Source organism: Erythranthe guttata, chromosome 14 (assembly GCF_056151865.1).
Source record: "Erythranthe guttata isolate IM_541 chromosome 14, IM_541, whole genome shotgun sequence".
Lineage (NCBI taxonomy): Eukaryota > Viridiplantae > Streptophyta > Magnoliopsida > Lamiales > Phrymaceae > Erythranthe > Erythranthe guttata.
In genome coordinates, this window is record NC_142546.1 from 1,046,816 (window position 1) to 1,073,224 (window position 26,409).

A 26,409-nucleotide genomic window follows, 5' to 3' on the forward strand; every position below is an offset into this window, starting at 1 on the left:
ATAAATACCAAACAAAGTCCAACACTTATTTTATTCAAGCAACTAGGAAGATAACTCATGCACTCAGTCGTTGACATTTAAAACCATGACTTACTATGTTTTTGATTTCCATAATTAGATTCTTAATACGTATTAATTCAACCACTTGGAAAATAAATTTGAATATATACTTTTTCTTAAACAGCTGTATGAGGAATAAGTATATATAGGTATAGGAATACGTCTAAAACTGTAAATAAGTATTTGATACCCCAAATTGCACATTTTAGTGGCACGATGTTAGTCAAGTTTCATTAAAAAATAACTAACATTTGTTCTTTTTTTTTTTTTTTTTTTTTTAATAAATTCCTTATGGGAAAAATATAGTTTTCACCCCTCAAGTTTGCACCGATTTATCATTGGGTCTCCCCATTTCACAAAAAAATACATTTGGTCCTTCATGTTCGAATGATTTAACATTTTTTATCATTTTCATCAATTCACGTTAGCTATCAGTTAAGTCAATGATGGGCTCATGAGCACACGCTTAATTCCGTTAGTACTAATAAAAAATTGACGGAAAAAAATTAAATGCGTCTACTTTTTGTAACGTAAAGGACCAAATGTATTTTTTGTAAACATAAAGAACCAAATGTAAAATCGGTGCAAACTTAAGGGATGAAAACTGTATATGAAGGTGGCCTGGGGCTGTGTTGGTCTGGGTATGCCGGAGCGGCCATGGGCCGAAATGAAAGCCGTAACTGGGCTAACATAATGGGGTATATTTGACATGGATGTCAACGTGGCAGTGAGGAGTCAACGTGGATGCCATGTAAATCTTGTTTACAATAATAGTAAAAATAATAAAATATTATAAAATGTAAATAAAATCAATTTATAAGTTCTAATAGTAAATATTGCGAATCTGAACATACTTTCAACCCCCAACCCACCCCCACCCCCCCACCCCAAATTTAGTAGGGTATTTACAATTCTGATTTAATTTTAGGGTATTAGGTCCAAACTCGGTAAGGTCAAATTAGGAAGAAAATAAATATTTATGTTTAGGTAATTACAATCACCCATCAATTATGAATCTCCTTAGTCCTTACACGCTTACTCTTGTGGTGTCACATTTAGTGGAATTTTCTAGATTATATGAAATATTCTCCAGTTTGTACCCATTTTACCACATTCGAGCTCCACATTTTAACTTGTAAATATCAGATTATGGTGCATCAAAGACTGCATTTTTGCACAAAACAAGTACACACTACAATAGAATCTCGATATATTAATAACCTCGATTAAATAATAGTTTCTCTCGATCCCGACTCGGTAAAAATGTGTTAAACTATTAACTCAATAATTTAATAATTCGCTATATTAATAGAATTTCCCTAGTCCCGACTAACTAATTTATAGAGGTTTAACTGTAGATAACATCCAGCGAAATCTAGAAGATTCAGTTGAATTTAAAACTATAAGGCTAGACGTGGAAGAAGATCTATAGTCGAGGAGTAGTTGTATCTAAACATGAGGTATTTTTTTCTCATAATTTGACCTGACCTTACTGCCGTAATTTACTTGCTTTATTGTATTTTTTTCTATAGCTACTGAACATGAACTTGTTAAGTTATTCCAACTTAAACACTTTCACAGTCGAAATTAAATTAAAACATTCATTTATAATAATGAAATACTGTGAGAGGCAAAGTAATATTTCATAAAAACAACATTAGAACTGAATCAAATATATATATATATATATATATATATATATATATATATATATATATATATATATATATATATATATATATATATATATATATATATATTCAAGTGCAGACAAACATCATAATAATCTCGAAAGTTCAAAGGTTGTTTTTTTTTCTAGCTTGTAGCTTTACCGGTAACTCTCTGTGCAATCCAACCCAAGCCATCGTAAAGACCTTCGCCAGTGAGCGCACAGCAAGCTTGAATATGCCAATCGTGGTTCTTTATGCTGTGAAGCGAGAGCGCATCGGTTATTTCAGCTGGAGTCATCGCGTCTTTCAGGTCCTGTTTGTTTGCAAAAACGAGCACCACTGCACCCTGCAAGTCCTCGTTTGGAAGCAGGCTAAATAGTTCGTCTTTCATTATCGAGATCCTAGCTCTATCTGTGCTGTCTATCACTATTATAACTGCGTGCGTTCCTCGGTAGTAGGTTGCCCATGATGTTCTTAGCCTGTCTTGCCCACCTAGATCCCACACCTTGTAATAACAGAACATGTTCGAGTTAAATCGGGCCAAAAAAAAAAGAAAAAGGAAAATACGGATTACATTATACTTATAGAAACTAGAATCGAGTATGGTATAGTTCAAGAAAACAAAACTAACAATGTTACACTGAGATAAAGCTACTATAAAGTTTCGAAAACCCAAACATATGGAAATTAGTATTTTGCATCTAACGACTCCCTAGTGAGATATAGGTGCTAGAAAAATCATGACTATGAATCGTTAAACACAGCCCGATTCGAATTCATTTTTCACCTCGTACGTCATAACTTCTTGAACTTAACATATATACCAACTGAAGATGTGAATATGTATTACCTTATGCCGATAATTAACAGACAACCATCATCGTACTTGCTGCAAAAAAAATTCTTAATCGATTCCACTTTCGGGTTTCACTCTACCGTAAGCAATTATACAAGCAGGTCTATCCAATATCAAGAACATACTCATGTAAGGTAATTTTAAAATGAAAAATATACACGCACGGATTCATGATCGCCCTAATGAGATGTGCCGATAAAACAGAATTTATCTGCTTTCTTTCACAACGTCCAACTCTCGATGAATTTCCAACAATTTCATATCAGTTGCGAACTAAGAATAAAAAAAATCAACCCGACAATCCAAAAACTAAAGATATATCTAATCTCAGTTTCCACAACATCAAAATCTATTTATGGAGAAACTCTTCGATTTTACGGCAGGGTGTGATAAATGAAACATCAAGCATTGCAAATAAACTGAAAGATTCATCGTTCCACTCCGTCACTTCTACCCATCACAAAAATAATCGAAAACTTCACTTAATTACCCTTTGTTGGAGGAAATAACTAATCATTTCAACATATTTGCTTATTAATTAGGTATTCAAAACAGAGGTGGAATTGATATATCCTGTATGTATAACAGTATAAGAACACACACACACACACACACAAATCGAAAAGCAGTACCTCAAATCGAATATTCTTGTAGACAAGCTCCTCAACGTTGCTGCCAACGGTGGGGTGCGTGGTGACCACCTCCCCCAAATGGAGTTTGTAAAGCGTCGTCGTTTTGCCGGCGTTATCCAGGCCAACCACCACGATCTTGTACTCCTTCGCCGGGAATAACATGAACCACATCTTCGACATCAGCGCCCCCATCGATTTCCCTGTGTTTTCCGGCCAATTTAAAATCACCCAATCAAGATCCAAAATCAGATTATTACGCAAACAGCTAACAAATTTATTAAAATCGAAAAAAAAAAATAATTGAAAATTAACAAATCGAACCTTCTCCGAAGTGATTATGCTTGTGATTATGGGTTTTAGTGATTTTGCTTTTGGAATGTTGAATTTTAACGATCTACTTTTTCTTCGTCAAGTGATTTGGTATTATTGTTAAAAGTGGGTGGATTAATGGGTGGGCTTTCGTTATTTATAATTTTTGGAGGGCAGGGGGCCAATTTGCTTACTTTACTTCGACATCAGATAATATTTTAGGGTAAATTGCACTTACCCCCTTATAGTTTGAAATTTTTGCATATGATACCCTTGTACTTTTAATATAGCACATGGCTCCCTTATATTTTAATATAAGTAGTTATGCACATAATTCCTTGTATTTTAAAAAATCTTATCTTCCCAATGAACATAATTATTTACGAAGTGAAATACCATAGGGAGCTATGTGTTCATATTAAAATTACAACGGGTTCATGTACAAAAAGTTCAAATTATAAGGTAATCATTTGCTTATATTGAAACTTTGAAAGTAAGAGGGTCATGTGCACAGAATCTCAAAACAAGGGGATTAAATGCTATTTGCCCAAAGTTCAAATTACAGGTGAGTCATGTGCTTATATTGAAAGTAAAAGGGTCGTATGCACAAAAATTCAAAACAAGGGGGGTTAAATGCTATTTACCCAATAACCCAATATTTTAATTGGAATTATGATAATACTATTTTGAAGATTTGTATGTTGTTTATTTGGAGAAAATGAATATTGTGATTAAAAAAATCTCATAATAAAGTTATGTTGCCACAAGAAAACATTATGGTGAGGATTAATTTGTCACAATTGTTGCACTTGGATTGGATTTGTGGATGAGACCAAACTTCAATGGACAAATATATAGTTTTCCAAATGTTAGGGTTCTAGGTGTAATTTGATCTAACTTTGGGGCGAGTATATGTAATTTACTGATATTATATTTTAGGGAAGCGCGTGTACAGCACGCGCACACAATAAATCTTCCCTCTAATTAACTTCCAACGAACACTTTCTCCGCCACCTCCCTTCCCAAATCTCCACTTTCACTAATTTCTCCACCAAAAATCTCCACGGCGGAGCTCGGCCGCGCAAATGGCGCAGTCACTCAATATCTTCATTTCCGTCCCTCACTCCACCAAACCTTCCATCACTTTCCCCAATGCCGTTCCCCGTTTCCCCGTCACTGGAAACCCTAGCCGAACCTCTCTATGCATCAGAGCTTCTGCATCGGATCCGAATATGTCTGTGCTGACATCGGCGAACGGCGTCGGCGGATCTCCTTTTCATGTTTCCGATTCCAGCTCGATCGATGTTGATGCGGTGACGGAGGCGGAGCTGAAGGAGAACGGGTTCAGGAGCACGCGGCGCACGAAGCTGATTTGCACTATCGGTCCTGCCACGTGTAACCCGGAGCAATTGGAGGCGCTGGCGGAGGGCGGGATGAATGTGGCGAGGATTAATATGTGCCATGGCACCAGGGAGTGGCATCAGGAGGTGATTCAGCGCGTGAGGAGGTTGAATGAGGAGAAAGGGTTTGCGGTTGCGATTATGATGGATACTGAGGGAAGTGAAATTCACATGGGGGATCTTGGCGGTGCTTCGTCGGCTAAAGCTGAGGTAGTGAGAACTGTGAAATCTAACTAGTATATAATGATTTTGAACGAACATAGATTATATATTTATGTTATTGCCAATTGTTGAAAAAAATTGTGTTAGTGCAGATTTGGAGATATAATTTATGATGTGGTGTGATGTTTTTACTGTGGTTGTGAATTTTGAGGTTTTGTAAGGTGGATGTTACTTACATGTTTGAAAATAGAACGCGGTTTCTAACATATCTTATAGGCTCCGAAATTGGTATATTTGTACTAAGCTGTACCCAACCATCTCGTAGAAGTATTTTTTTCTTGGAGAAGTGAATGGTATACTTTTCGTGTTTGAGAAACAATTGCAACTCATAACTTCTTTTTTATAATGTCTAGAGCTTAAATTTCTGCGTTTTTTTATGACTTATGCAGGATGGTGAAATATGGACTTTCAGTGTGCGATCTTTTGATTCGGCTCTTCCGGAACGCACCATCAATGTGAGCTATGGTGGCTTTGCTGAAGGTTAGAAGCATACATTATCAAACAAGTTATACGATAAGCATTTAAAGTAATTGTTTTTGCAATAGTACTCTTTGGTTGACCATGCTAATGAAGCTGGTCAATTCTCATGTAACAGATGTAGAAGTAGGCGATGAACTTCTAGTAGATGGTGGAATGGTGAGGTTTGATGTGATTGAGATAATTGGTCCAGATGTCAAGTGTCGATGTACTGATCCAGGACTTCTGTTACCTCGAGCTAATCTTACCTTCTGGCGTGATGGGAGCCTTGTGCGGGAACGTAATGCTATGCTACCTACAATATCCTCAAAGGTTTGCGCCTCTCTTTTTTTGTCGGCTCACTTTCTTCGAAGTACAATATCCTTGATATTGAATTTAAGTTTCCATGTAAATGTCTGAAATGTTATTTTATCTACATTATGTAGCAAAAACACAGGTGTGTAGCAATATAACTTGGATTTAAATGACTTTGTTAAAGTTTTATTAGAAAATAAGCTTTCGGAGAATGAATAAACTGTTGTCGGATATGGCTGCAGCTGTTGAATTTTGCTATAAAGAGACTTTGATGTGTTCCCCAACATATAAAAATCTGCCTTCAGTCTTCTAGACTTTTACAGAGATGCATTAAAAGATAAACATAATGTTTTTTCCTAGTAATTTTATTATCTGTGGATGTCATTTTGCTGCCCTAATTCGTTGTGACATGGATTTGAAGATAATAACTATTTACCAAGGTAGATCCAATTTAGTAAAAGTAGAATGGTCCAAGTAGTTTGTGTGCCTATCCTTCAAGTATCGACTTATCAACTTGTCCAGGGCACGCCTTGTTGTTCTCGAAATGTGTTATTGTTTGTTCATTGAGTTCACTCTTAACATGTATTCATGTGTATTCAATTAGTCTCACTCTTTTGCATTCTTTCTCAGGATTGGTTGGATATCGATTTCGGGATTGCTGAAGGAGTTGAGTTTATCGCTGTATCGTTTGTAAAGTCTGCAGAAGTTATAAAGCATCTTAAGAGCTATATCAAGGCCCGGGCTCGTGACAGGTGATTTTATGTTAAATCACAGATTATTACTCTTTCTCTCGAACATGAAGCCAATGTAGCTTTTTTTCCCAAAATATTAGCATTACCTCATGGTCTGCTTGTTTATAATTCTTTTCCGATTTTCACTTTTCTTTTGTGGATGAAGTTTGTTCATAGAAACCCCAAAACTATTACTTTGATCTTTAAATTCTGAAGATGTTCTTCATGGGACTAACAGAAATTAATGTGGTGATGCAGTGACATCTCTGTGATTGCAAAAATCGAAAGTATTGACTCATTGAAGAACTTGGAGGAAATCATTCGAGCATCAGACGGAGCAATGGTGGCAAGAGGAGATCTCGGAGCTCAAATTCCCTTGGAACAAGTTCCGTCGGAACAGCTAAGGATAGTCCAAGTCTGCAGGCAATTAAATAAGCCTGTGATTGTGGCCAGTCAACTACTTGAATCAATGATAGAGTACCCTACACCTACAAGAGCTGAAGTGGCAGATGTTTCTGAGGCAGTCCGCCAGAGAGCCGACGCGTTAATGCTTTCCGGCGAGTCTGCCATGGGCCAGTTCCCTGAAAAATCGTTGACAGTTTTGAGAAGTGTTAGCCTGAGAATTGAGAAATGGTGGAGAGATGAAAAACGACGCGAAGCTATGGAACTGCCTGCCATTGCATCTTCTTTTGCAGACAGCATTTCCGAAGAGATATGCAACTCTGCTGCCAAGATGGGTAAGTATCATTTGTTCTCCAGATTTATTTTCAATCAACAATTTAAAAAAAGAATTCATACATTTGTGTCTTATAATGAAAAATCGAAGCTATTCCATCGCAGTTAACCTCTTTTAATTAATATTGGTTTAAGGTGCTAACTATGGGTCTTTATTATTTTGCAGCCAACAATTTGGAGGTGGATGCTATCTTCGTATACACAAAGACAGGTCATATGGCATCTCTCCTATCGAGATGCCGCCCGGACTGCCCGATTTTCGCGTTTACTACAACGACATCTGTACGTAGGCGCCTCAATCTCCAGTGGGGTCTGATTCCGTTTCGTTTGAGCTTTACCGATGACATGGAAAACAACCTGAACAAGACTTTCGCGTTGCTTAAAGCCAGGGGAATGGTGAAATCAGGTGACCTTGTTATTGCTGTGTCTGATATGTTGCAGTCTATTCAGGTTATGAATGTCCCATGATAATATCAAGGTTGCTCGTCTTTTTTTCGCATTTAGCAAGGTGAGTTCACTATTTGGTTTGAAAAATCGAGAATCGAATCCGTGTTTGTTTCTTTTTGTAGAATCCTCCAGGCCATAAGTTGAGATTTTTGTTTTCTCTAAAACTTAAACAATGGTTGGGATATTTTTGTATTATTTTATTTTTATTTTGATGAATATTGTATGATTATTAGGAAATATTGTCAAATTTTGGCTTTGTTTTGCTATATTCCTTAGTTCAACATTTTCCTTTTAAGTAGAACCTCGATAAATTAATACCCTCGCTTAAATAATAATTTCTTCCGGTCCCGACTCGGTAAAAACGTACTAAATTTTTAGTTAGATAATTTAATATTTCGTCACATTAATAGTATTTTGCTAGTCCCGATTCTATTAATTTACAGAGGTTTATCTGTACTACTCTTTGCGGACCATAGATTAATCTGACCCATTAAGATCAAACAGCCCACGAGGGGCTATTAGTTGAGATCTCGGGCCCACAGGTGATTAATATCCCACTTTGTTGATTTGGCTCTATTGTATATTTTTGGTTATAATTTTTATTTTTTACTTAAGAGATTACAATGAATTTTCTGAAAAGTTTAAAGATTATTTTCCAATTATTATAATAATTCAACACAATTAACATTAATTTTACTCATGCGATCGCATAATACCTTGAAATTCGGTTTAAGATGAATTAATGTTTTAATTAATCTTGGGAAAAAAAGCAATGGAACTTTTTTATGGGGTCAAATCCTATGTAGTTCAAAGAAATGAAAAGATGGTATAACAAATTTAACAGAAAAAACCAAACCAACATGTGGAGAATTATTATTATTATTATTTATTTGTTTTAATTTTTTTCTAATGATTATTATGGAAAATTAAAAATACTTGCATAGAATCATATCAATTCAAAAATAGCAAAAAACATTAACACATGATCTGTCCTTTCTAATTGGACTGTATAAAATATTAAATGCCCTTTAATCGGAAAAAAAACATTTAATTAAAATGCTAATATTTTTTATTAAAAAAAATTAAAAAAATTAGGAGGACAAAAGAAAAAAAAAACAGCACAACAGAGTACAGACAGCAGTATATCTGTATATGTATATGTGTAATGTGTGTGTGTATATATATATATATATATATATATATATATATATATATATATATATATATATATACACAGTAGAAGAGGAGCAGAGATCTATCATCAGAGGAAGCATTTCGAAGAACCCAAGCTTTCTGAGGTATACTGAATCTTCGGCTCATTAATTTTTACGAAAAATAATTCAAATCTACGAAGTTTGTGAAATTACTGTTACAAATTCATGTTTGCCACTGAAAGTTTATGAAATTATTCACATTTTCGTTGAATTTCGAGGTTCTGAGTTGGGAATTTATTATTTCCACCATTGTTTTAATTCATGAATGGGCAAAGCTTAGTTGATATTTTCGTCTGGATTTTGCTTATCTTTTTTTATTCATAGAATTTTAGGAATGATCGAGTGACTTATGTTTGTGTATTGTTTCTGTTTGCTCATAATCCAAAATCTGGAAACCCTAATTCTGTTTGTTATTGACTCAAAGTATGCTGATTTTACTTTCTTCCCCCTTTATTTGTATTTGTTTTGTTCGATTGTAATAAAACTTTTGTATCTGTTGATTAATTACAGAATGGCAAGCAGTGACGTAACCAACTATGGATCATACACATACGAAACCCTCGAAAGGGAACCCTATTGGCCGTCCAAAAAGCTTCGGATTTCCATTACGGGAGCAGGTGGATTTATCGCTTCCCATATTGCCAGGCGTTTGAAGAGCGAGGGCCATTACATCATTGCTTCGGATTGGAAGAAAAACGAGCACATGACTGAGGATATGTTCTGTAATGAATTCCATCTCGTTGATCTGAGGGTTATGGACAACTGTCTGAAAGTAACAGGCGGTGTGGATCACGTCTTCAATCTTGCTGCCGATATGGGAGGCATGGGCTTCATTCAATCCAACCACTCTGTCATTATGTACAACAATACAATGATCAGCTTTAACATGATCGAAGCTGCAAGAATCAACGGTGTTAAGAGGTATATTAATATATACATGTTTCCTTAAACACTGTCCTAATCTCCCGTTTCTTTCCTTAAAACCCTCTTTTTTTTTATATATGCGTTTGAATTTTGGCTATGATACTGTTGACCGACGTAAAATCTAATATTATTTGCCATTGTAATGAGTAATCACCGAACAAGGAATCCATCTTTGAATACGACAAAAGAATTGGTGGAAAATCGATATTTTATCTTGTAATAGAATGCCATGTGGACGTACATTTTGGGGGCGGAAACTGAATATGTATTTGCGTTTGTGTGGTTTAGGTTTTTTTATGCATCGAGTGCTTGTATCTATCCGGAATTTAAACAGTTGGAGACTAATGTGAGCTTGAAGGAATCTGATGCATGGCCTGCTGAGGTATTTCCTCTAATTCTACTTCACAATTTACTTCGATTTATGCACTAGGTTTTTCGATAATAGTAACGAGTTTTATTTATTATTTATTTATTTTGACACTTTAGCCTCAAGATGCTTATGGGTTAGAGAAGCTGGCAACCGAAGAATTATGTAAGCACTACAATAAGGACTTCGGGATTGAATGCCGGATTGGAAGGTTTCATAACATTTATGGTCCCTTTGGGACATGGAAAGGTAATTAAAGATGTTCGATTTTAATTGATTTTTTTTTTCTCGATAGCGTATAAGCTCTCAAAAAGCGTTCAGTAAATTTCCTTGAAATGAGCTTATAGGACCCAAGAATAAGTTGTTTTAGGGCTCATAAGCTGTTCTTGGAGAAGTAAATCCAATTTATTGTTAAGATTAAGATTATACCACGACGAACTTGTTTAATTTTACGACTATAATTACAAATATGTCATTATTAACATCTTAAAAGCTGAATGATCTTTTTTTTATTAAAACGCTTTCGACAACTTATGTTTAAGATAAGATCTAAGTTCGAAAAAATGTCTGTAAGTATTCTTCAATTCGTCAATCATGACAGGTGGCAGGGAGAAAGCACCAGCTGCCTTCTGTAGGAAATCACTTACTTCAACCGATAAGTTTGAAATGTGGGGTGACGGTTTGCAAACTCGATCTTTCACCTTTATTGATGAATGTGTTGAAGGTGTTCTCAGGTAACATTTTCGCTTACCTATCGAATTAGAATATTAATTTCACCAAACACGAAACTATATATAAAAAATAATTACGTGTTTTTCAGATTGACTAAGTCCGACTTCCGAGAGCCGGTGAATATTGGGAGTGATGAGATGGTGAGCATGAATGAAATGGCAGAGATTGTACTTGGCTTCGAGAACAAGAAACTGCCCATTTATCACATTCCAGGGCCTGAAGGTGTTCGTGGCCGAAATTCAGACAATACTTTGATTAAGGAAAAGCTTGGGTGGGCCCCTTCTATGAAACTTAAGGTAACCGTCGAAATATGAATTTTTTTTTTCTTTTTTGATTTGACGATGCTAATTATATCCATGTTTTTCGTGTTGGATATAAAAAATACAGGACGGGCTGAGAATAACGTATTTCTGGATAAAGGAGCAACTTGAAAAGGAGAAAGCTCATGGAACGGACTTGTCTGCTTACGGCTCTTCGAAAGTTGTCGGAACACAGGCTCCCGTTCAACTCGGTTCTCTCCGAGCTGCTGATGGCAAGGAATGAACATAACAACAGCTTATATATGTATGTATGTATGTATACTGCTAGAGTCGATCATCTGCTATTCGAGCTTTTCGAATGTGTTTGTATGTTCGAATTTGATTATCAAATCATGAATTCTATTCCCATCTATATTGTTTTAAAGTTTAACGAAGTACATCCAGTTTGAGCATAACATAGTAGGCTTGCAAAATTAAGAACAATATTTTTCCCGCCTTTTCCACGTATATGCCACGCTGTCACCTCAGCTCATCACACGTGGCACTATCTCACACTCACTTCCTACGGCACCACCAATGTAAAGAGTCAAACTCAAACCCTAGCCTTTTCATCTCCTTCCTCTGTGACTTGTTTTTGTTCTTTGTAAACTCTCTCTCTCTCTCTCTTCTCTCTCTCTTACTGTTCAGCAATGGCCGGTCAAGGCGTACGGGGCTCGGTCGTCCTTCCCGGTCAGATCAACCCCAAGCCGGTTCCTAACCACGGCGCCGCCATCGAGAAGATCGGAGCTCGGCTGACGCGTTTCGGCGTCCCCGCCGCCTGTTTTGAGGAGGCCGCAACCCTAGCCCTCGGCTACACCGACGCCATGGTGTTAAAAAATCTCCGACCTTTCGAACGCGTCGAGGAAGATTCCAGAATCGAGGCGCTGCTGTCAATTGGAAGAGACGAACACTTTTACCCTAACGTCGACAAAGCTGAGCTGCCGAAATTCCTCCTCTTCCTCGATTTCCTGCGCACTCCGGCGGGTCAGAAACGCATCGGTGAAGTCCATCGCCAGGAGCGTCTTCGGCGGAGAGGAAATGGGAGACTCACGGCGGAGGAGATTGCTTGGCTCGAAATGTTCGACATTCAGCGGTCCGATTATCTCAACCACGCCGCCGAAGTTCGGCGGCACGATGAGGCGATCATCGCCGATCTTGAGTTGCAGCTCCGTAATGCCAAAGCGGCTGCCGCCAGTCGGGAAGGCGGAGCTTTGCACACAGCGGCGGCAGATGGACCGCCGTCTGGATCTGTTTGAGGCTTTTTAACAAACAGATTGCAAAGAAGTTAGGCCCAACATCTTGTTTGTTGGGCTTTGCATAGTTGCATTATTATTATTATTATTATTATTATTATTATTATTATTTCCATTTTTATTGACTTTGACTTGTTTCTATGAAATTAATGAATTGTTGATGTCTTTTGTGGTATTTTCTATTTATTGAATTTTGAGTAGCAAGAATTAATAAGAGGAAGATTTTGGTCCCTTCTTCAAGCTCAACTCTCTCGAACATCGGGAAGTTTAACTATCACTTGATTTTGGGTCGGTGCGATGAACAAAACGGTAGAATAATGATAAAGAATAGAGAGAACTCGAGAAAGTAACAAAAATGTATTATTGATGTTAAATTGTTGTAATTGTGCCTAATCATTCTTCTCCAATTGCTCTAGGTCAACTCGTTGTCTCGCGTCCTCCTCGATTCAACTCCCTTATTTCCATGTTGAAATGAATGCTTCTCTAACGGTGCGACGAAGTTCACTATGTTGCAAGCCGAACTGACCTCATCATCATAATATATTTTTCATAAAATTCATGCATATTTAATATTTCTTTTAACACATAGCAAGTTCAAAACAACATCTTATTTACCACATAGTAAAATATGTACTCCGATGATTCAACATTATTCTTAAAAAAAATATACTTAAAAAGGTTTGGGGATAATTATTTTTAATTAGGTATACAGCGAAAATTTAATTATATTAGGAGCCAATGATTTTCTCTATTATATTTAACCGAGCCGAATAATCAGCAATTGCGGCCAGTTGCTAGAATTGAGGGTTGATAAATCCAATTCAATCGCGCGGAAGCTTAGTCGGCCGAGGAAGAGAGATGCAGAAGAGAGAGCTGAGCAAGCTGGGCGGAGCTGCCGGCGCCTTCGCCACTCCCCCCGCCAAGCGAGGCCGCCCAATTGGCAGCGGAAGCAACAGCGCCGCCGCATCTGCAGCAGCAGCCATTGCCGTATCTGTGGGTTCCGGTGACTCTGCCGCCCCATCCGCCCTATTCGGCCCATCTCTCTACGTCCTCGCTGCCATCGCCGGTAACTCTCTCCGAAAACTCTACTTTTGCTTTTTAATTAACAATCTTTTTCATTAGAGATTAGAGTTTTGTGCGCGGAGAAGATCGTCTAGTCCCGAGATTATAAATTGTTTGTGGACCGGCGTAAATGAGCTCCGAAACTTACTCTTTCTGATGGATTTCTCATCAAAATTATTGTTTTTAATAGTTACTTAAAACGATTTCTCTCTGATGAATATCTTGCTAGGTTAATTTATTGAAAGGGCTGAAAAATATTGTCCATAATGCACATTGCATCGCGGAAAGATATTCTGTGTTTTCCTTATACGAGAGTGTTAAATCTCCCGTCGCATAAGTTCGTGAACTCCATAACGAATTTTTTTTTCTACTTTCTTTTGTCTGGAGGCATGAGAACATAGGCAACCTTAAAGTTTGGTTGAATTAAGTTAATATGAAATGCGTGTAGGTACTTAAGTTTTTCATTTATCGTGTTATTTTCCTTAGTGAAAGTGATGAATTTTATTTCTTCTTATGCAACTACTTAACCAGAGCAGCATAACAAAAGGATAGTTTTAGCTCTTCAAAGTGGGCTGAAAAGTGAGGTGACATGGGCGTTGAATGCTCTCACATTGCTTTCATTCAAAGATAAAGACGATGTCCGCAGAGACACAACTCCTCTTGCCAAGATTCCAGGATTGCTCGATGCTCTACTTCAGATTGTATGTTTGCAGTTTCAGCATATGTATGTACACGTGTCATATCAGTGTTTTTAAGTCTTAACATGGATTTCTTTTTTTTTTTTTTCAATTCGAGCAGATAGATGATTGGCGTGATATAGCTTTACCAAGGGTCCTCACAAAGGCACCAAGGGTGAGATTGCTAGGTGCTAATTCCACTGTTACTGGATTCGGGCATGAATACGAGACCTTGAATTCCGACGATACTGTTTCGCATCCGAGGTATGCCACTGAAATACTCGAAATACTGAAGTTTTGTGTACATGAGATAGTGTTTTTTGGGCTTCAATCCTGATTTGTATTTGTGTCCGTTGTAGTGGTGGATCTGGTTCTTCAAATAAAGACCCACAGAAGATTGCTCCGTCAGGTTGGTGGTTTGAGGAAGATGGCCTCTTTAATCTTGACGACGAAGGACGTGCGGAAAAACAGCAATGTGCTGTAGCTGCTTCGAATATTATCAGGAACTTTTCTTTTATGGCTGAGAATGAAATTCCGATGGGCCAGAGTCGGCATTGTCTTGAAACGATGTTTCAGTGTTTGGAAGACTATGTTACAGGTTATCAATCGAGCATACTTTGTCAACTTTTTACTTGAGTCTTTGTTAGTGCTATATTTTTTTTTCCGCTTCTTTGTGTTATGGTTAATGAGATTGTCTTGTAGAGAAGCATGTATGAAAAAGGTAAAAATATAGTATCTTATACTTAACTGACATTCCTCAAAAATGTTTCAATGTGGACAGAGGACGAAGAACTTGTCACGAATGCACTCGAGATAATCATGAATCTGGGCCCATTGCTAGATCTTCGAATATTCAGCTCGTCAAAGCCTTCATTCATCAAAATAACGTAAAATTCTGGACTCGTTTTTTTGTTTTATCATTATAGTTCTGCGAATTGTGATCTGAAAATGTGCTGTTCCATTGCCCTTTTTCCAGGGAAAAACGTGCAGTCCAGGCCATCATGGGAATGTTGGGATCTGCTGTCAGAGGCTGGCATTGTGCCGCTGCAGAACTACTCGGGCGAATGATACTTAACCCTGATAATGAGCCTTTCTTTCTGCCCTTTGCTCCACAGGTCCTCTCTCTCTCTCTCTCTCACACAAACACAAATAAAAAAACACACTTTATGACAAAGGATTGATGTGAACTGCAGATGTACAAGCGGTTGGTGGATATTATGAGCTTCCCAGCCGGTGATGCCCAAGGAGCAGCCGTTGGTGCCCTCTACATTCTTGCAGAAATTAATGTGGACTGTCGGTTGAAGCTTGCCAGCGAGAGATGGTTCGATTAACTTAATTATACTAACATCTCTAGTAACTAACAAAAAAAATTCTTTTTTTACATTTTTCTCGTGGTAATCTTTTTTAACTTAATATACTTCAGGGCCGTCGATCGACTCCTGAAGGTGATCAAGACACCACATCCAGTGCCGGAAGTTTGTAGGAAAGCTGCATTAATTCTGGAGACTATTGCTGTGGAGCCTCAGAACAAGCCCCTTCTCCTAGCCTACGAAAACACATTTGCAGAGATGCTCTTCTCTGAGACAAGGTACGCCGAAACATTCGCTAAGATATTACAGGAATTGACCTCTCGACCGAACAACAACAAAACTGCATCCACTCGTGGCATTTGGGGAATGTAATGACATTACACCTTCGTTTCTGGTTTTTTCCTCATATTCACAAATCTGTACAGAGTGGTGCTACTAAAATTATGACCTTTTTAACTGGAATTTGTTTGTCATTTGAAATGCCCTGTTGTGTTCTTGTTTCTTACCTTCCAAAAGACAAGTTATTTTCTGTTGCAAAAATATTGAACATATACTACTAATCAAAAACTGTTTAGCCCTGTTACTGAATATGTTGATGAAGATCTCGAATAACGTTCGATGAGAAGTAAGACTTTAGCTGCCTTCCTCTGAAGATGCCCATCTTCGAAAAAACTCCGCCCAGTCAGCTGCATAAGAGGCAATCTAGCCGTCGATCCGTACAGCTCCACCATATCCCTAGTGAAAACTTTCTCCAAGAGACTCAAAGCCTCCCCCTTGAGTGACTCCGACCCCCACCTCAGCACCTCAATCGTGGGTCCCACTGCCCCGTTCTCGTGCAGTACGTGAGCCCCTCTCTGAGGTGAATCCTCCCTCACAAGAGTCGAAAGTGTCTGTATCGCCTCGTAAGCTGTGGCATCGACTTTCTTCTCCAAAAGCCCCACGAGACCATCCAGTGCACCCTCGGCTTCCAAGAGACAGAACGTGGCCCCCACGCTACACTCACCCCCGTGTGCCGCACACACGGACAATCTCTTCCTCGTGAAGCGAAACCACACACACAAACACCGTGATTTCTTTGGATGCACAACACTCAGTTCATGAGATCGCATGGAGAGGTCACCGAGTAGAGCTGCCGCCCTCGCGCTAGCTGTCACTGAGTCGACTCGGAGAAGGTTTGTGAGAAGAGGGTGCACACCTTGTTCCACTGTGATCCTCTGTGACTCGAGATTTGTGGGGTCCGTGAACCTAAAGAGAGCACTGAGTGCATTCTCCTTAGCTTCTATAGTCCCTGATCTCACAATCTCCACTATCGCTTTCAGCCCGCCTAATTCAATCAATTTTTCGGTCAACAAAGTTTCCGATTTAGGGAGATTGGCCAACAAACCAGCTGCTGCCATCTGTACATCGCCTTTATCGGAGTTTTCGAGAAACCCCACCAAAGCCTCCAATCTCCTAGGCTTCAATAGATACTCCACAACCCCCTCTGGTTCGTGCTGAGAAAACAGAAACAGAAGATTGATCGCCAGCTCTCGAATTTCTTGATTCGAGTCGTCGAGTAAGGCAAGTATTACAGAAACGCCACTGGCCGAAAGAACCGCAGACTTAACGAGCCCATTTTCAGCCCGACAAATCCCGAGTAGGGCCCGCAGGGCCGGCTTTCTTACAACGTCGAGCGAGTTGAGGTTGTGTTGGAATGATAATAAGCCGGTTATGACGGGCTCTAGTTCAAGGTGGGTCCCATTTCGGTCAACCATATATTTAATTCCGTCTCCGCTTGAAGAAAGGTTTGCGAGAATTTCGGTGCATTTGGGTACAACAACAGCTAGCATGTGGGAAGAAAACATTAGCTTTAAGATTAGAGTGGGCCCGCCTAGAGAAGCGAAGATCCGTTTGTTGTGATGGAATGTTGACAGCTTGACGAGGGCTTGTAATGAAACTTCCTTCGATTCGATATTTGCAGATGCCATCTCGAGTAAGGGGGGTATTAGCCCTTCCTTGCCGAGTAGCTCGATTTTCTCTTCGTCCAGTTCCATGGTTAGAAGCTCTCTCACCATTGATATCCTTACAGGTACTGATCCTGAAATTCAACATTCTAAATTATGCACAAAAAAAAAAAAGCATATGTTTGAATCTCTGACATTGATTTGGGAATTGGGAACTAACCTTGGATCACCTTATCAATTAGTGGTCTGAAATAGTTCACTTTAGCAGCCTGAATAACATTTTCATCCACTTCACAAAGCTTCATCAATATTTCTTCTGCTAACTTTTTAGTAGCTGTTTCATGAACTGGATTTTTCACAAGGTAAACGAGGAACGCGATCGAATCGCTCTGCTGCGAAAAGGTCCTGCAAAAACCCTCGTTCCAACCCGATCTATCGCGCAAAACCTCGTACAACAACTCAATAGCAGCCTTCGATACGCTCGAGTCCAATTGTAAACACGGTACGATTTTCTCAATCCCGTGATTCTCGATGAAAATCACCTAGCAAGTTGGAACAACCGTTATATTTCGAACAAATCGAAAAAAGAAAGAAAAAGACGAAACTAACCTTGTTTCTTTCATGGCCATCTATGATCTCCTTCAAAGTCACCAATAATTTATTTTCAACATCTTCACTAACCACACCACCCCCAATCATAGCAACAGCTAAATCAGTTAGCCCCCCAATAGAGACCCAATCCTTATTAACCGAATCCTCTCTTATGAGCTCTTCCATCCGATCGAGCGCCTCTTCGACCAACGAATCAACATGGGATATAAGTTTCGTCTTGCAAGACCTAATCTTGATGCAATAATTGAGCTCCCTCCACTCTTGAATGGACTGTCTGACTCGAATGTTGGGCCGGTACGAGAAATCCCGAAGAATCTCGCCCGTCTCGGGGTCCGTTTCCTCCCCACGTCCGAACCAATCTTCCTCGAGGGCCGCCCTCTCGCACGTAGTGCCGGTGCAGAGGCTAACGGGATCCACCATCACATTCCCCGTTATACAACAGAAGAACGATCTAAACGGTTGGATCCACTCTTCTCTTGGATCGTATTTCTCCACCGCATCGAGCCGTTGGAAATACTGCCGCCTCACCTCTTCGTAATCGCTAGCGGCATCGGCTCGCGAGAGGAGCTCGATCACTTGGTCTAAGAACAACACCTCCGCCCGTTCTTTCCGATCTTCTGCTTCTTCTTTCTCTTTTTTAAAGCTAGCTATCTCCTTGCTGATTTCTAACGGTTCGACGGGCACACCTACGGCTCTGGCGATTTCACTGAGGATATCGTTGGCGAATTCCTTATCGAACACTTGATCCGATAAACCCTGGTTTAACTTATCCACGATTTGGACGCGTGATTGGGCGGTTTCGAGTTGGACCCGTTGCATCTCGTTTTGTATTTTGTTCACTTGGTCGGAGATTCCCGAAAGAACCTCAATGTTGGCGAGGGAGAGGGCGGCCAATGCGTTGCCTATCTCTCGCGTAACGTCTTGTATTTCGTTGACGATTTGCCTGCACTTGATCAGGAGGTAGAAGCGGCCCCGATTCTTGTACTTGTCGACGAGGTTGTTGGCTTTCTTGACGTCGTTTTCGAGGGATTCGAGAGCTTGTCTCGTAGCAGGGGAGTCGTTTAGGTGGTGGGATTCGAGCTCCTTCAAAACGGGCTCGATGTCGAGGAGGTGCTTTGCTAGAATCTTGAAGCTTTCCTTTTCGAAAACGACGTCTTTGGCTGCTTGGGCTGTTTTCATAATCTGGTTTGTGAGGAGAGCTAGAATTGTTCCGATTGGTATAAGCTCCGTCATCAAACCACTCTAGAGAGAGAGAGAGAAGTAGTTGAACTATATATAGAAATGAGTATAATCAAGAAACAACTGCAGAAAGATAGATAGAAGAAAGCTCAAAGTAATGAATTTTGGGAGTTATGTTATGAAGAGAGAGAGAATGCCATGTTATTTGTAGAGAGGCCAAATCAAGAAGATTGACTTGCAGAGTCAATGAGTCTTGTGCTGGGAAATTTTCTCTTTGGAAAAAGATTCCTCCTTCCGTACAAATGTTCATTTCTTGATATTTTCCTTGCCTAGCCGGGTCGGGTCGGGTCATTTGCAGGTGGGTAAAGACTAAAGAGTACTATTAACGTTGAGCACTTTTTCCCTGTGAAATTTCCAGGAAATATGGCTATTAATTTCTTTTATTTTTCTAATTATTAATTTTTATGCCCTTAATAGTTTAATTGACTTGACTGTATGAATTTGTGGGAAAGACTGGTTAAACATAAATACATTAATCACAAAAAAGGACACTAGTAGATAGTAACAGGCTCTGCAAAATGAGCATTTCGTGTATTGATCGAATGTTGTCGAAACCGTTACACACGTGTATTTGAAACAGTTAGTTTCCGTCGAACTCACAACAAAAATTTACAGATAAGTCCCTGGAAAATTATTGGAACAGCACATACATGATGATGGTGGTCATAATAAACTCATAAGATCATGGTCTCGTAGAGGGAAACGAGAAATCCATCAGCGGGTCCCATCTCTAATTCGAGCTAATTCTCGAGCCATCTCCCTCATTTCCTCCGGCGATGGAGGCCTTGGCCCCTCCGGTGGGTACACAACGTATTGACGCTTCATGATACAACACAAAATTTTCGATTTAGAATCCATATCACTATCAAGGGTAAGCAATTAAGCATGTATAACACACAAACGCGCGCACGCTTATTTATGCAGAAGAATATAGGCAAAAACCATCCCACATGCAAGAAACTTCTACTACTTAATAGGGTTTCAATATAGAAATAAATCAACAAAAATAATTAAAACATATATGAAATAAAAATCGATCATAACAATCCCACTTGGTAGTGATGCGTTCGGACGGCGTTATTGTTTCAAATAGTGTGATTCCTTACGAGACGAAATGGGCATTACCATGTTCGATGCTTCAACGATCATCAAGAGTAAACAAAACATTCTTAAGAATGACTAAGGCTTAAACCAAGGGGGAAAATAAAGAGAAAAACGAGGCTCGGTTATTTTACGAAAGGAAGAAGCCAGAGTATATAATGTAGCTTCATTCTTCTATTTTATTCTACTTAATTGTATCTTTCTAAACTAAATTGTAGGTACTAAATATTTCAATTTCCTCTCTTATTCCCATATCAAAATTTAGTTGTTCTGCTATTTCAATTTCACAATTTCCAGCTTCATTCCACACACACACACACACACACACACACACACACACAGAGTACACCCCCATAGAAGCACGTGCAGTGATCAGAAATGAAGCTCAAATTAACTACGCAGGTAATCTGACTGCTGAAAATTGATTTCATAAAATTCAAAGGGTATCTAGGCAAATTAACTATCCAGTTGAGAGTTTCATTTTCAGATTAGCTGAAGTAAGAACCCTAAAAAAAGGGGGGAGAAAAATTGAAGGTATATATAAATAAAGCTTACATTGCCCATGAATTTCTGGAGATTTTTGGTGTTGCTGGCGAAGAAATACATCATCCCGATCGGAACGGTGACGTATACTGCAAATTTCGCGATCTCCAAAACCCCTTTTGATGTACCCAAAGACGACATTTTTCCTATTTTTCCAATTTTTTTAATTTCGTGCAGAAATAATTCGAGATCTCAGGGGTAGAGATGGAAGCATAAACCCCTCTGCAACAAAAAGAAATGGATATGCACTGCGTTACGTGGAGCTTTTCCTCTGTATCTATATTTATATATTTATATATGGGCCTGTATTTTTTTTGGATGGGCCAATAATTAGTTGTATTCATCGGCCCATAAGTTACACTCCAGTTCTGAATTCCTCAATCCTCCCACCGTCCTCCTCCTCCTCCGTCGTCCACCGCTGCTAGCTAGGGTTCCGGTGAAGAATTCGCACCGCAATTACCATCATCCGCCTCGCATTTATCGGTAAATTCTCCACCGGAAAATTACATATTTTCTTTCTTTTCCGATTATTTCCTCTACTGTTTTCCTTCTCGTTTTCTCTGGTAACACGCTCTTCCATAAAGGCTGAATTTTTTTTCGTTAGCATAGATTTCGGCTAATGTATCTGAATCTGATAAATTTTTTTTTTTGAATGGAAGTAGTTCTAATTGCATTCTGAGGTTTATGCACTATGTGCTAATTTGCCTGACCTAATTTTGCAAATGTAGGCGTTAGCACCAATGGTGGAGGTATGGTGGACACTGCTAGCGGCAGCCGTTCCAGTTTTCGCCGCCGGCCAAGCTATAAGAATCAAGGCTAAAAACGCAGAGGAGCAAAGAATCAAAACTGCACGAGGCAGGGAGAAAAACGCAGACGAGATTTTCGTCTGCGAGAGGGTTTGCACGTCGAAGAGAATGCTCAAGAAAGTCGGTGCATTCTCTAAAGATCCAATCCCCGATACGTGTGTCACAGTGTGCGGAGTTTCAGAACTCGATGCCTGTGCGGACGCGTGTGCAAGGACCGTGTGCGTGAATCAGCATCAAGTGCCGAATTGGAACGACGTTTGCCTTCGGAGATGTCAGAGCGAGTGTCTCAAGGTATCCGCTTCTCGATCTTCGTAATTTTCAGTTCTTTTTTTTTCTTCTTCGATTTGTATTCCTGGGAGGTATTCGGCAGAAGTTGGAACCTGTCATTCTTTCGACTGCTTGTTTTTTTCGGTTGAGTATCGTCAAATATAATGCCATGTTCTGCTGAGGCGGTTGCTTTTGAGCTTGTTGTAGTGGTTTAAATGTTTGGATTTGTATAAGTAAACAGTTTCTGGTGTGTTAATAATCAATCAGTACTCCCTTCGTTTCGTTTTAAGTGTCGTTTAGGGTAGATGCATAGAGACTAAGAATTCTAATAAATAGCGATCGTATCTATACTTATATGTACATGTATATATAATCATATATACTTGAAATTTGTCGGTGATTTTGTTATGTACGACGGTAGCGCAGCATTTTATATCTGCAGGGGCCAAATATATCCTAAGAAAAACTTGTAGGCCAAACATATCTGCACTCGGCGGGCTCCAGTTTGATGCTGCCGAGCCCACCATTGCCTTGGATGAATTCGATGGTGTCGATTGCTTGTGGCATGAGCTTTGGAATCAAGTCGTGGGAATCGTTAATGGAGGCTTTGAAGATTCTTGATGGGGTAAGTAATTAGTGAGGTGTATTCATCTGTGAGGTAATAGCCATTATTGCTTTAGATGTAATCTCATGTACTTCAAACGAAAGATCGAAAAAATTGAAAATCTGAATGGAAACTACTGTTCCAAAGATCAAACCAGTAGACCCGAAGATTGTGTTGCAATTTGCACCCCTGTTTGCCGCAAAATCTAGGTTACGAAAGTAGAGCATCGAGCCACTGATATTGCTATTCAACAGTCCTTAATAAACCTATACTTAGCTTCATTAGACATGGAATAAACAAACAAGTGTACAAGATCAGTGGACAAAACCTCTGATTATTTAACACAAACTAGACAACCTCAACTGCCACATCATCATCGTCGTCATCATCATCCATGTCAACAACAGACGTAAGAATCGAAGCCCACGCTCGAACACCGCTCTCTTGATCCTTCTTCCTCTCCGTTTCAAGCCTGTCAATAGCAACTTTCGGAACCCCACATTTCAATAAAATAATCCCCAACGATTTAAACGTCGAATTATCCGGCCTGACAAGCGATTTCACCATCTCCTCAAAAGTAGCCACCGCCTCCTTATACCTCCCGTCCGAAGCATACAGCCCAAGAACATGATTGTAACTCAATAAATCCGTCATTAGACCTAACTCCCTCATCTTTCTCGCAATCCAAAACGCCTCCACGAATCTCCCGTTGCGTTTATACATACACAGCATCATAGCATACGTAAACTCGTTCGCATCTCCGTTCAGTTTCAAATTCTCGAAAATCTCTTCCGCCTCGGAAACCATCGATCTTTCACTATAGAGATCGATCATACAGTTCGATGAGTAAACATCGATTCCCGTCTCGAATAATTGCAGATTCTTGTACGATTCTTGAGCTTCTTTTAAGTACCCAACTTTCGTATAAAGCTTGATTAGTGACTTGCACACAACACCATTCATCGGCAGTCCCAGATTTCTCATGGTTTCGATGTAATAAGTTGCTTCATTTACGTTTCCTGTTTCTGCGTAAGCGTTTATCAGAACACCGTAAACAATTACATCAGGCTTTATCCCACAGCCAATCATCTCCTTGTAAACTTCCACCGCCATTTCCATACGCCCCAGTTTTGCATAGCTGGAAATCACAGCGCAATAAGGAACACAATCGATCACCAAATCAAGCTCGCGCATTTTTCTTAGATAAAAAATCGCCTTTTCTGGAAGGTCTGCACTAGCAAGCATTTGCACCAACGAATTATATCCACATCTATCGGAAACTAAACCGTGTTTTTCCATACTATCAAACAAGTGGCACGCCCGATCGAATTTCTTGCTAATACCGTAAGATTTGATCATCACATTAAACTCGAGCACAGACAATTTCTTCACTTGCAGGCAACACTCAAAAACTTTTTCGGCTTGCAAAATGTGCCCTCTCTCCCCAAAAGCATCGATAGTTGCAGAGTAGCACTCGGAAGTCATATTCCCTCCAAGATGGAATCTTTGGAACCACGCCCACGACTTTTCGACCAATCCAGCTTCGATGTACATTCTAGTCAAAGAAGATTGAGTAAATTCATCGATCTCCAATCCCTTTTCATCCATCTCCGCGATTAACTCCTCCGCTTCGGAAACCATGCACCTTATCGAAAACGCATACAGTAGTGTTCGATAACTCACTGCATCTGGTTCGAGAGAACTTTCCTTCATCTTCTTCAAGTATCTTGCTGCCAACTCTATATCATCGTGCTTAGCATGTAGGGATATAAGAATGTTGTACGTTCGGGTATCTGGCGAGCATTTGGCACCCTCCATTTTTTCCATTAGAGAAGCAACTTTCGCCAGCTGTCCGTTATTGCCGTACATGTGTATCATAGTATTGAAAGTCACCGTATTCGGCACCACACCTTTCTGTAGCATTCTTTCGAAAGTCTCGCTCGCTTCTTTCAGTTTGCCAGCTTTACCATAAGTGTCGATCATTGTATTGTACGTGTAATTGCTCAAACAAACGTTTGACGCTGAGGAAGAATCGCCATTGACACCCATTTTGCTTCTTGATCTAGAACTCGTACCGCCACGCCCTTCAACTGCAGCATTACGAGACGACCACTTCTTGAAAAAGTCTTCGGCTGTTTTAAAATCCCCTGCCTTTTTATACATCTGCACTACAATCCCCATTGTCACCTCATCCGGCTCCATTTCACGTTCGTTCATCAATTCCAGCCATTTCATCGCTTTGTCTCTATGCCCTCCTTTGCAGTACACGTCAATCAAAGTACCGTAGGTTGAATTTATCGGTTTAATCCTTTTCTTCTCCATCTCACCCCACAACCTCTCGACTTCACACCATTGTCGCGCTTTGCCTAGAATTCTGAGCATTATGTTGTAGTGAATTACGTTCACTTCGTAACATCCTTTCCTTTTAAACCACTCGAAAATCTCCACCGCCCTTTCCCAACCCAACTGCTCCTTCAATAGTATGCTCCTTTCCTTGTTCGTCAAGGTCGTTTCCCAAGGCTTCATAGCCTCGTCCAAATCTTTAACGGTCTCCAACGCTTCCAACATGGCCGGAATATTACCGCCGTATCTCGCCCATTTCGTCGAACACCTGGTCTGCATTCCCTCGACCACACCCTTTGAACTCGTTTCATCTCTATTCTTGCTGCAATTCTCAGTACTGCCACGTAATCTTCTTACATAACCATTATGCTTCACATTTTCTTTCCTAGAATCGCCATTTTTCACACTTTCTTCAGACGACGAACTCCGGGTACACAATTCCTCCGCTGCACCATTAATCCCACCTGCAGACATTAAAATCGCTCCAAACCCACCATTTTTCTCATTTCTTTCTTCTAGATTTTCCAATAAACCATCTTCAGTCGAATCTTCTTTCTCCAGCACCCCATTTCTGCCACCACCACCACCGCCGCCGCCGCCGCCGCCACGAAAATTCACATTCTTCTGTGTTCTTCCGAGTGGGTCTTTGACGAAACTATTCTTCTTCGACATGTGCACGACACCACAGTGGGAATCGAAAACCTGTTTGTGCTGCTTGTGTTTGAATTTACCATTGGGTTTCTTGATGGGTGGTGGAGTTACTGAAAGCGCCACACTCGGTGGCGTGGCTTCCGCGAGACTGAATATGCGCAGACAATTGGTGTCTGAATACTGAAACTTCACAAACATCTTCGGATTAAGGAAGAAGGAGGGAGAATTTTTCTGCTTTCTGTTGCTAAAATATTTAGATATGTCTACTGTATCATCAAATAATTTATTTTCTTAAACCATATATTGATATATAAATAATTAAATGGGCCTCAATATTTAGATAGAAGCCCACCAACGTTTTATGACGTCACATAAATGGCCTATCAATTAAGTACTAAATATAAATATAATAATAAGGGTAAATTACAACCAACTATCTGAGATCATTTTGTTTCAAAATGTAGAGCTCGAATAGGGTAAAACGTGTAAACTACAGAATATTCCACTTAATCTAGAAAATTCCATTAAATTTGATACCGCAGGGTTAGACGTGTAAGAAGATTTATGTTGAGGGGTGGATATAATTACCCAAACAAGAGGGGTCTTTTCGTAATTTGACCATATCTTAG

The 26,409-nt window shown here is 39.6% G+C and overlaps 8 protein-coding genes across 8 annotated transcripts; 4 read left to right on the forward strand and 4 right to left on the reverse strand.

Annotated features, from left to right (window-relative positions):
- Positions 1 to 1,840: 1,840 nt before the first annotated feature.
- On the reverse strand, positions 1,841 to 3,681 carry ARFC1 (ADP-ribosylation factor C1). Its single transcript, XM_012998588.2, has 3 exons — positions 3,540 to 3,681; positions 3,219 to 3,418; positions 1,841 to 2,235 (listed from the first exon to the last, which is right to left on the reverse strand). The coding sequence occupies exons 2-3, from the start codon at positions 3,408 to 3,410 to the stop codon at positions 1,876 to 1,878; spliced, it is 552 nt and encodes a 183-aa protein (XP_012854042.1). The 5' UTR covers positions 3,411 to 3,418; positions 3,540 to 3,681; the 3' UTR covers positions 1,841 to 1,875.
- Positions 3,682 to 4,474: 793 nt separating this feature from the next.
- On the forward strand, positions 4,475 to 8,099 carry LOC105973493 (pyruvate kinase isozyme A, chloroplastic). The gene is made up of 6 exons (XM_012998521.2): positions 4,475 to 5,137; positions 5,539 to 5,629; positions 5,745 to 5,938; positions 6,551 to 6,672; positions 6,910 to 7,388; positions 7,553 to 8,099. Exons 1-6 carry the CDS (start codon positions 4,613 to 4,615, stop codon positions 7,852 to 7,854), a joined length of 1,713 nt encoding a protein of 570 aa, XP_012853975.1. The 5' UTR covers positions 4,475 to 4,612; the 3' UTR covers positions 7,855 to 8,099.
- A 947-nt stretch (positions 8,100 to 9,046) lies between these two features.
- LOC105973513 (GDP-mannose 3,5-epimerase 2) lies at positions 9,047 to 11,781 on the forward strand. The gene is made up of 7 exons (XM_012998545.2): positions 9,047 to 9,131; positions 9,558 to 9,968; positions 10,260 to 10,353; positions 10,458 to 10,587; positions 10,940 to 11,072; positions 11,159 to 11,366; positions 11,458 to 11,781. The coding sequence occupies exons 2-7, from the start codon at positions 9,559 to 9,561 to the stop codon at positions 11,611 to 11,613; spliced, it is 1,131 nt and encodes a 376-aa protein (XP_012853999.2). The 5' UTR covers positions 9,047 to 9,131; position 9,558; the 3' UTR covers positions 11,614 to 11,781.
- Positions 11,782 to 13,018: 1,237 nt separating this feature from the next.
- LFR (ARM repeat superfamily protein) lies at positions 13,019 to 16,254 on the forward strand. Its single transcript, XM_012998466.2, has 8 exons — positions 13,019 to 13,688; positions 14,216 to 14,385; positions 14,483 to 14,625; positions 14,721 to 14,959; positions 15,143 to 15,248; positions 15,338 to 15,476; positions 15,555 to 15,682; positions 15,785 to 16,254. Exons 1-8 carry the CDS (start codon positions 13,481 to 13,483, stop codon positions 16,041 to 16,043), a joined length of 1,392 nt encoding a protein of 463 aa, XP_012853920.2. The 5' UTR covers positions 13,019 to 13,480; the 3' UTR covers positions 16,044 to 16,254.
- LOC105973446 (U-box domain-containing protein 43) lies at positions 16,121 to 19,808 on the reverse strand. Its single transcript, XM_012998464.2, has 3 exons — positions 18,224 to 19,808; positions 17,835 to 18,156; positions 16,121 to 17,748 (listed from the first exon to the last, which is right to left on the reverse strand). The coding sequence occupies exons 1-3, from the start codon at positions 19,457 to 19,459 to the stop codon at positions 16,232 to 16,234; spliced, it is 3,075 nt and encodes a 1,024-aa protein (XP_012853918.2). The 5' UTR covers positions 19,460 to 19,808; the 3' UTR covers positions 16,121 to 16,231.
- A 156-nt stretch (positions 19,809 to 19,964) lies between these two features.
- On the reverse strand, positions 19,965 to 21,368 carry LOC105973450 (sporulation-specific protein). Its single transcript, XM_012998468.2, has 2 exons — positions 21,122 to 21,368; positions 19,965 to 20,284 (listed from the first exon to the last, which is right to left on the reverse strand). The coding sequence occupies exons 1-2, from the start codon at positions 21,248 to 21,250 to the stop codon at positions 20,180 to 20,182; spliced, it is 234 nt and encodes a 77-aa protein (XP_012853922.1). The 5' UTR covers positions 21,251 to 21,368; the 3' UTR covers positions 19,965 to 20,179.
- Positions 21,369 to 21,449: 81 nt separating this feature from the next.
- LOC105973449 (thionin-like protein) lies at positions 21,450 to 22,463 on the forward strand. The gene is made up of 2 exons (XM_012998467.2): positions 21,450 to 21,592; positions 21,838 to 22,463. The coding sequence occupies exon 2, from the start codon at positions 21,850 to 21,852 to the stop codon at positions 22,228 to 22,230; it is 381 nt and encodes a 126-aa protein (XP_012853921.1). The 5' UTR covers positions 21,450 to 21,592; positions 21,838 to 21,849; the 3' UTR covers positions 22,231 to 22,463.
- A 533-nt stretch (positions 22,464 to 22,996) lies between these two features.
- Positions 22,997 to 26,059, reverse strand: LOC105973447 (Tetratricopeptide repeat (TPR)-like superfamily protein). Its single transcript, XM_012998465.2, has one exon. The coding sequence runs from the start codon at positions 25,976 to 25,978 to the stop codon at positions 23,135 to 23,137; it is 2,844 nt and encodes a 947-aa protein (XP_012853919.2). The 5' UTR covers positions 25,979 to 26,059; the 3' UTR covers positions 22,997 to 23,134.
- Positions 26,060 to 26,409: the final 350 nt, after the last annotated feature.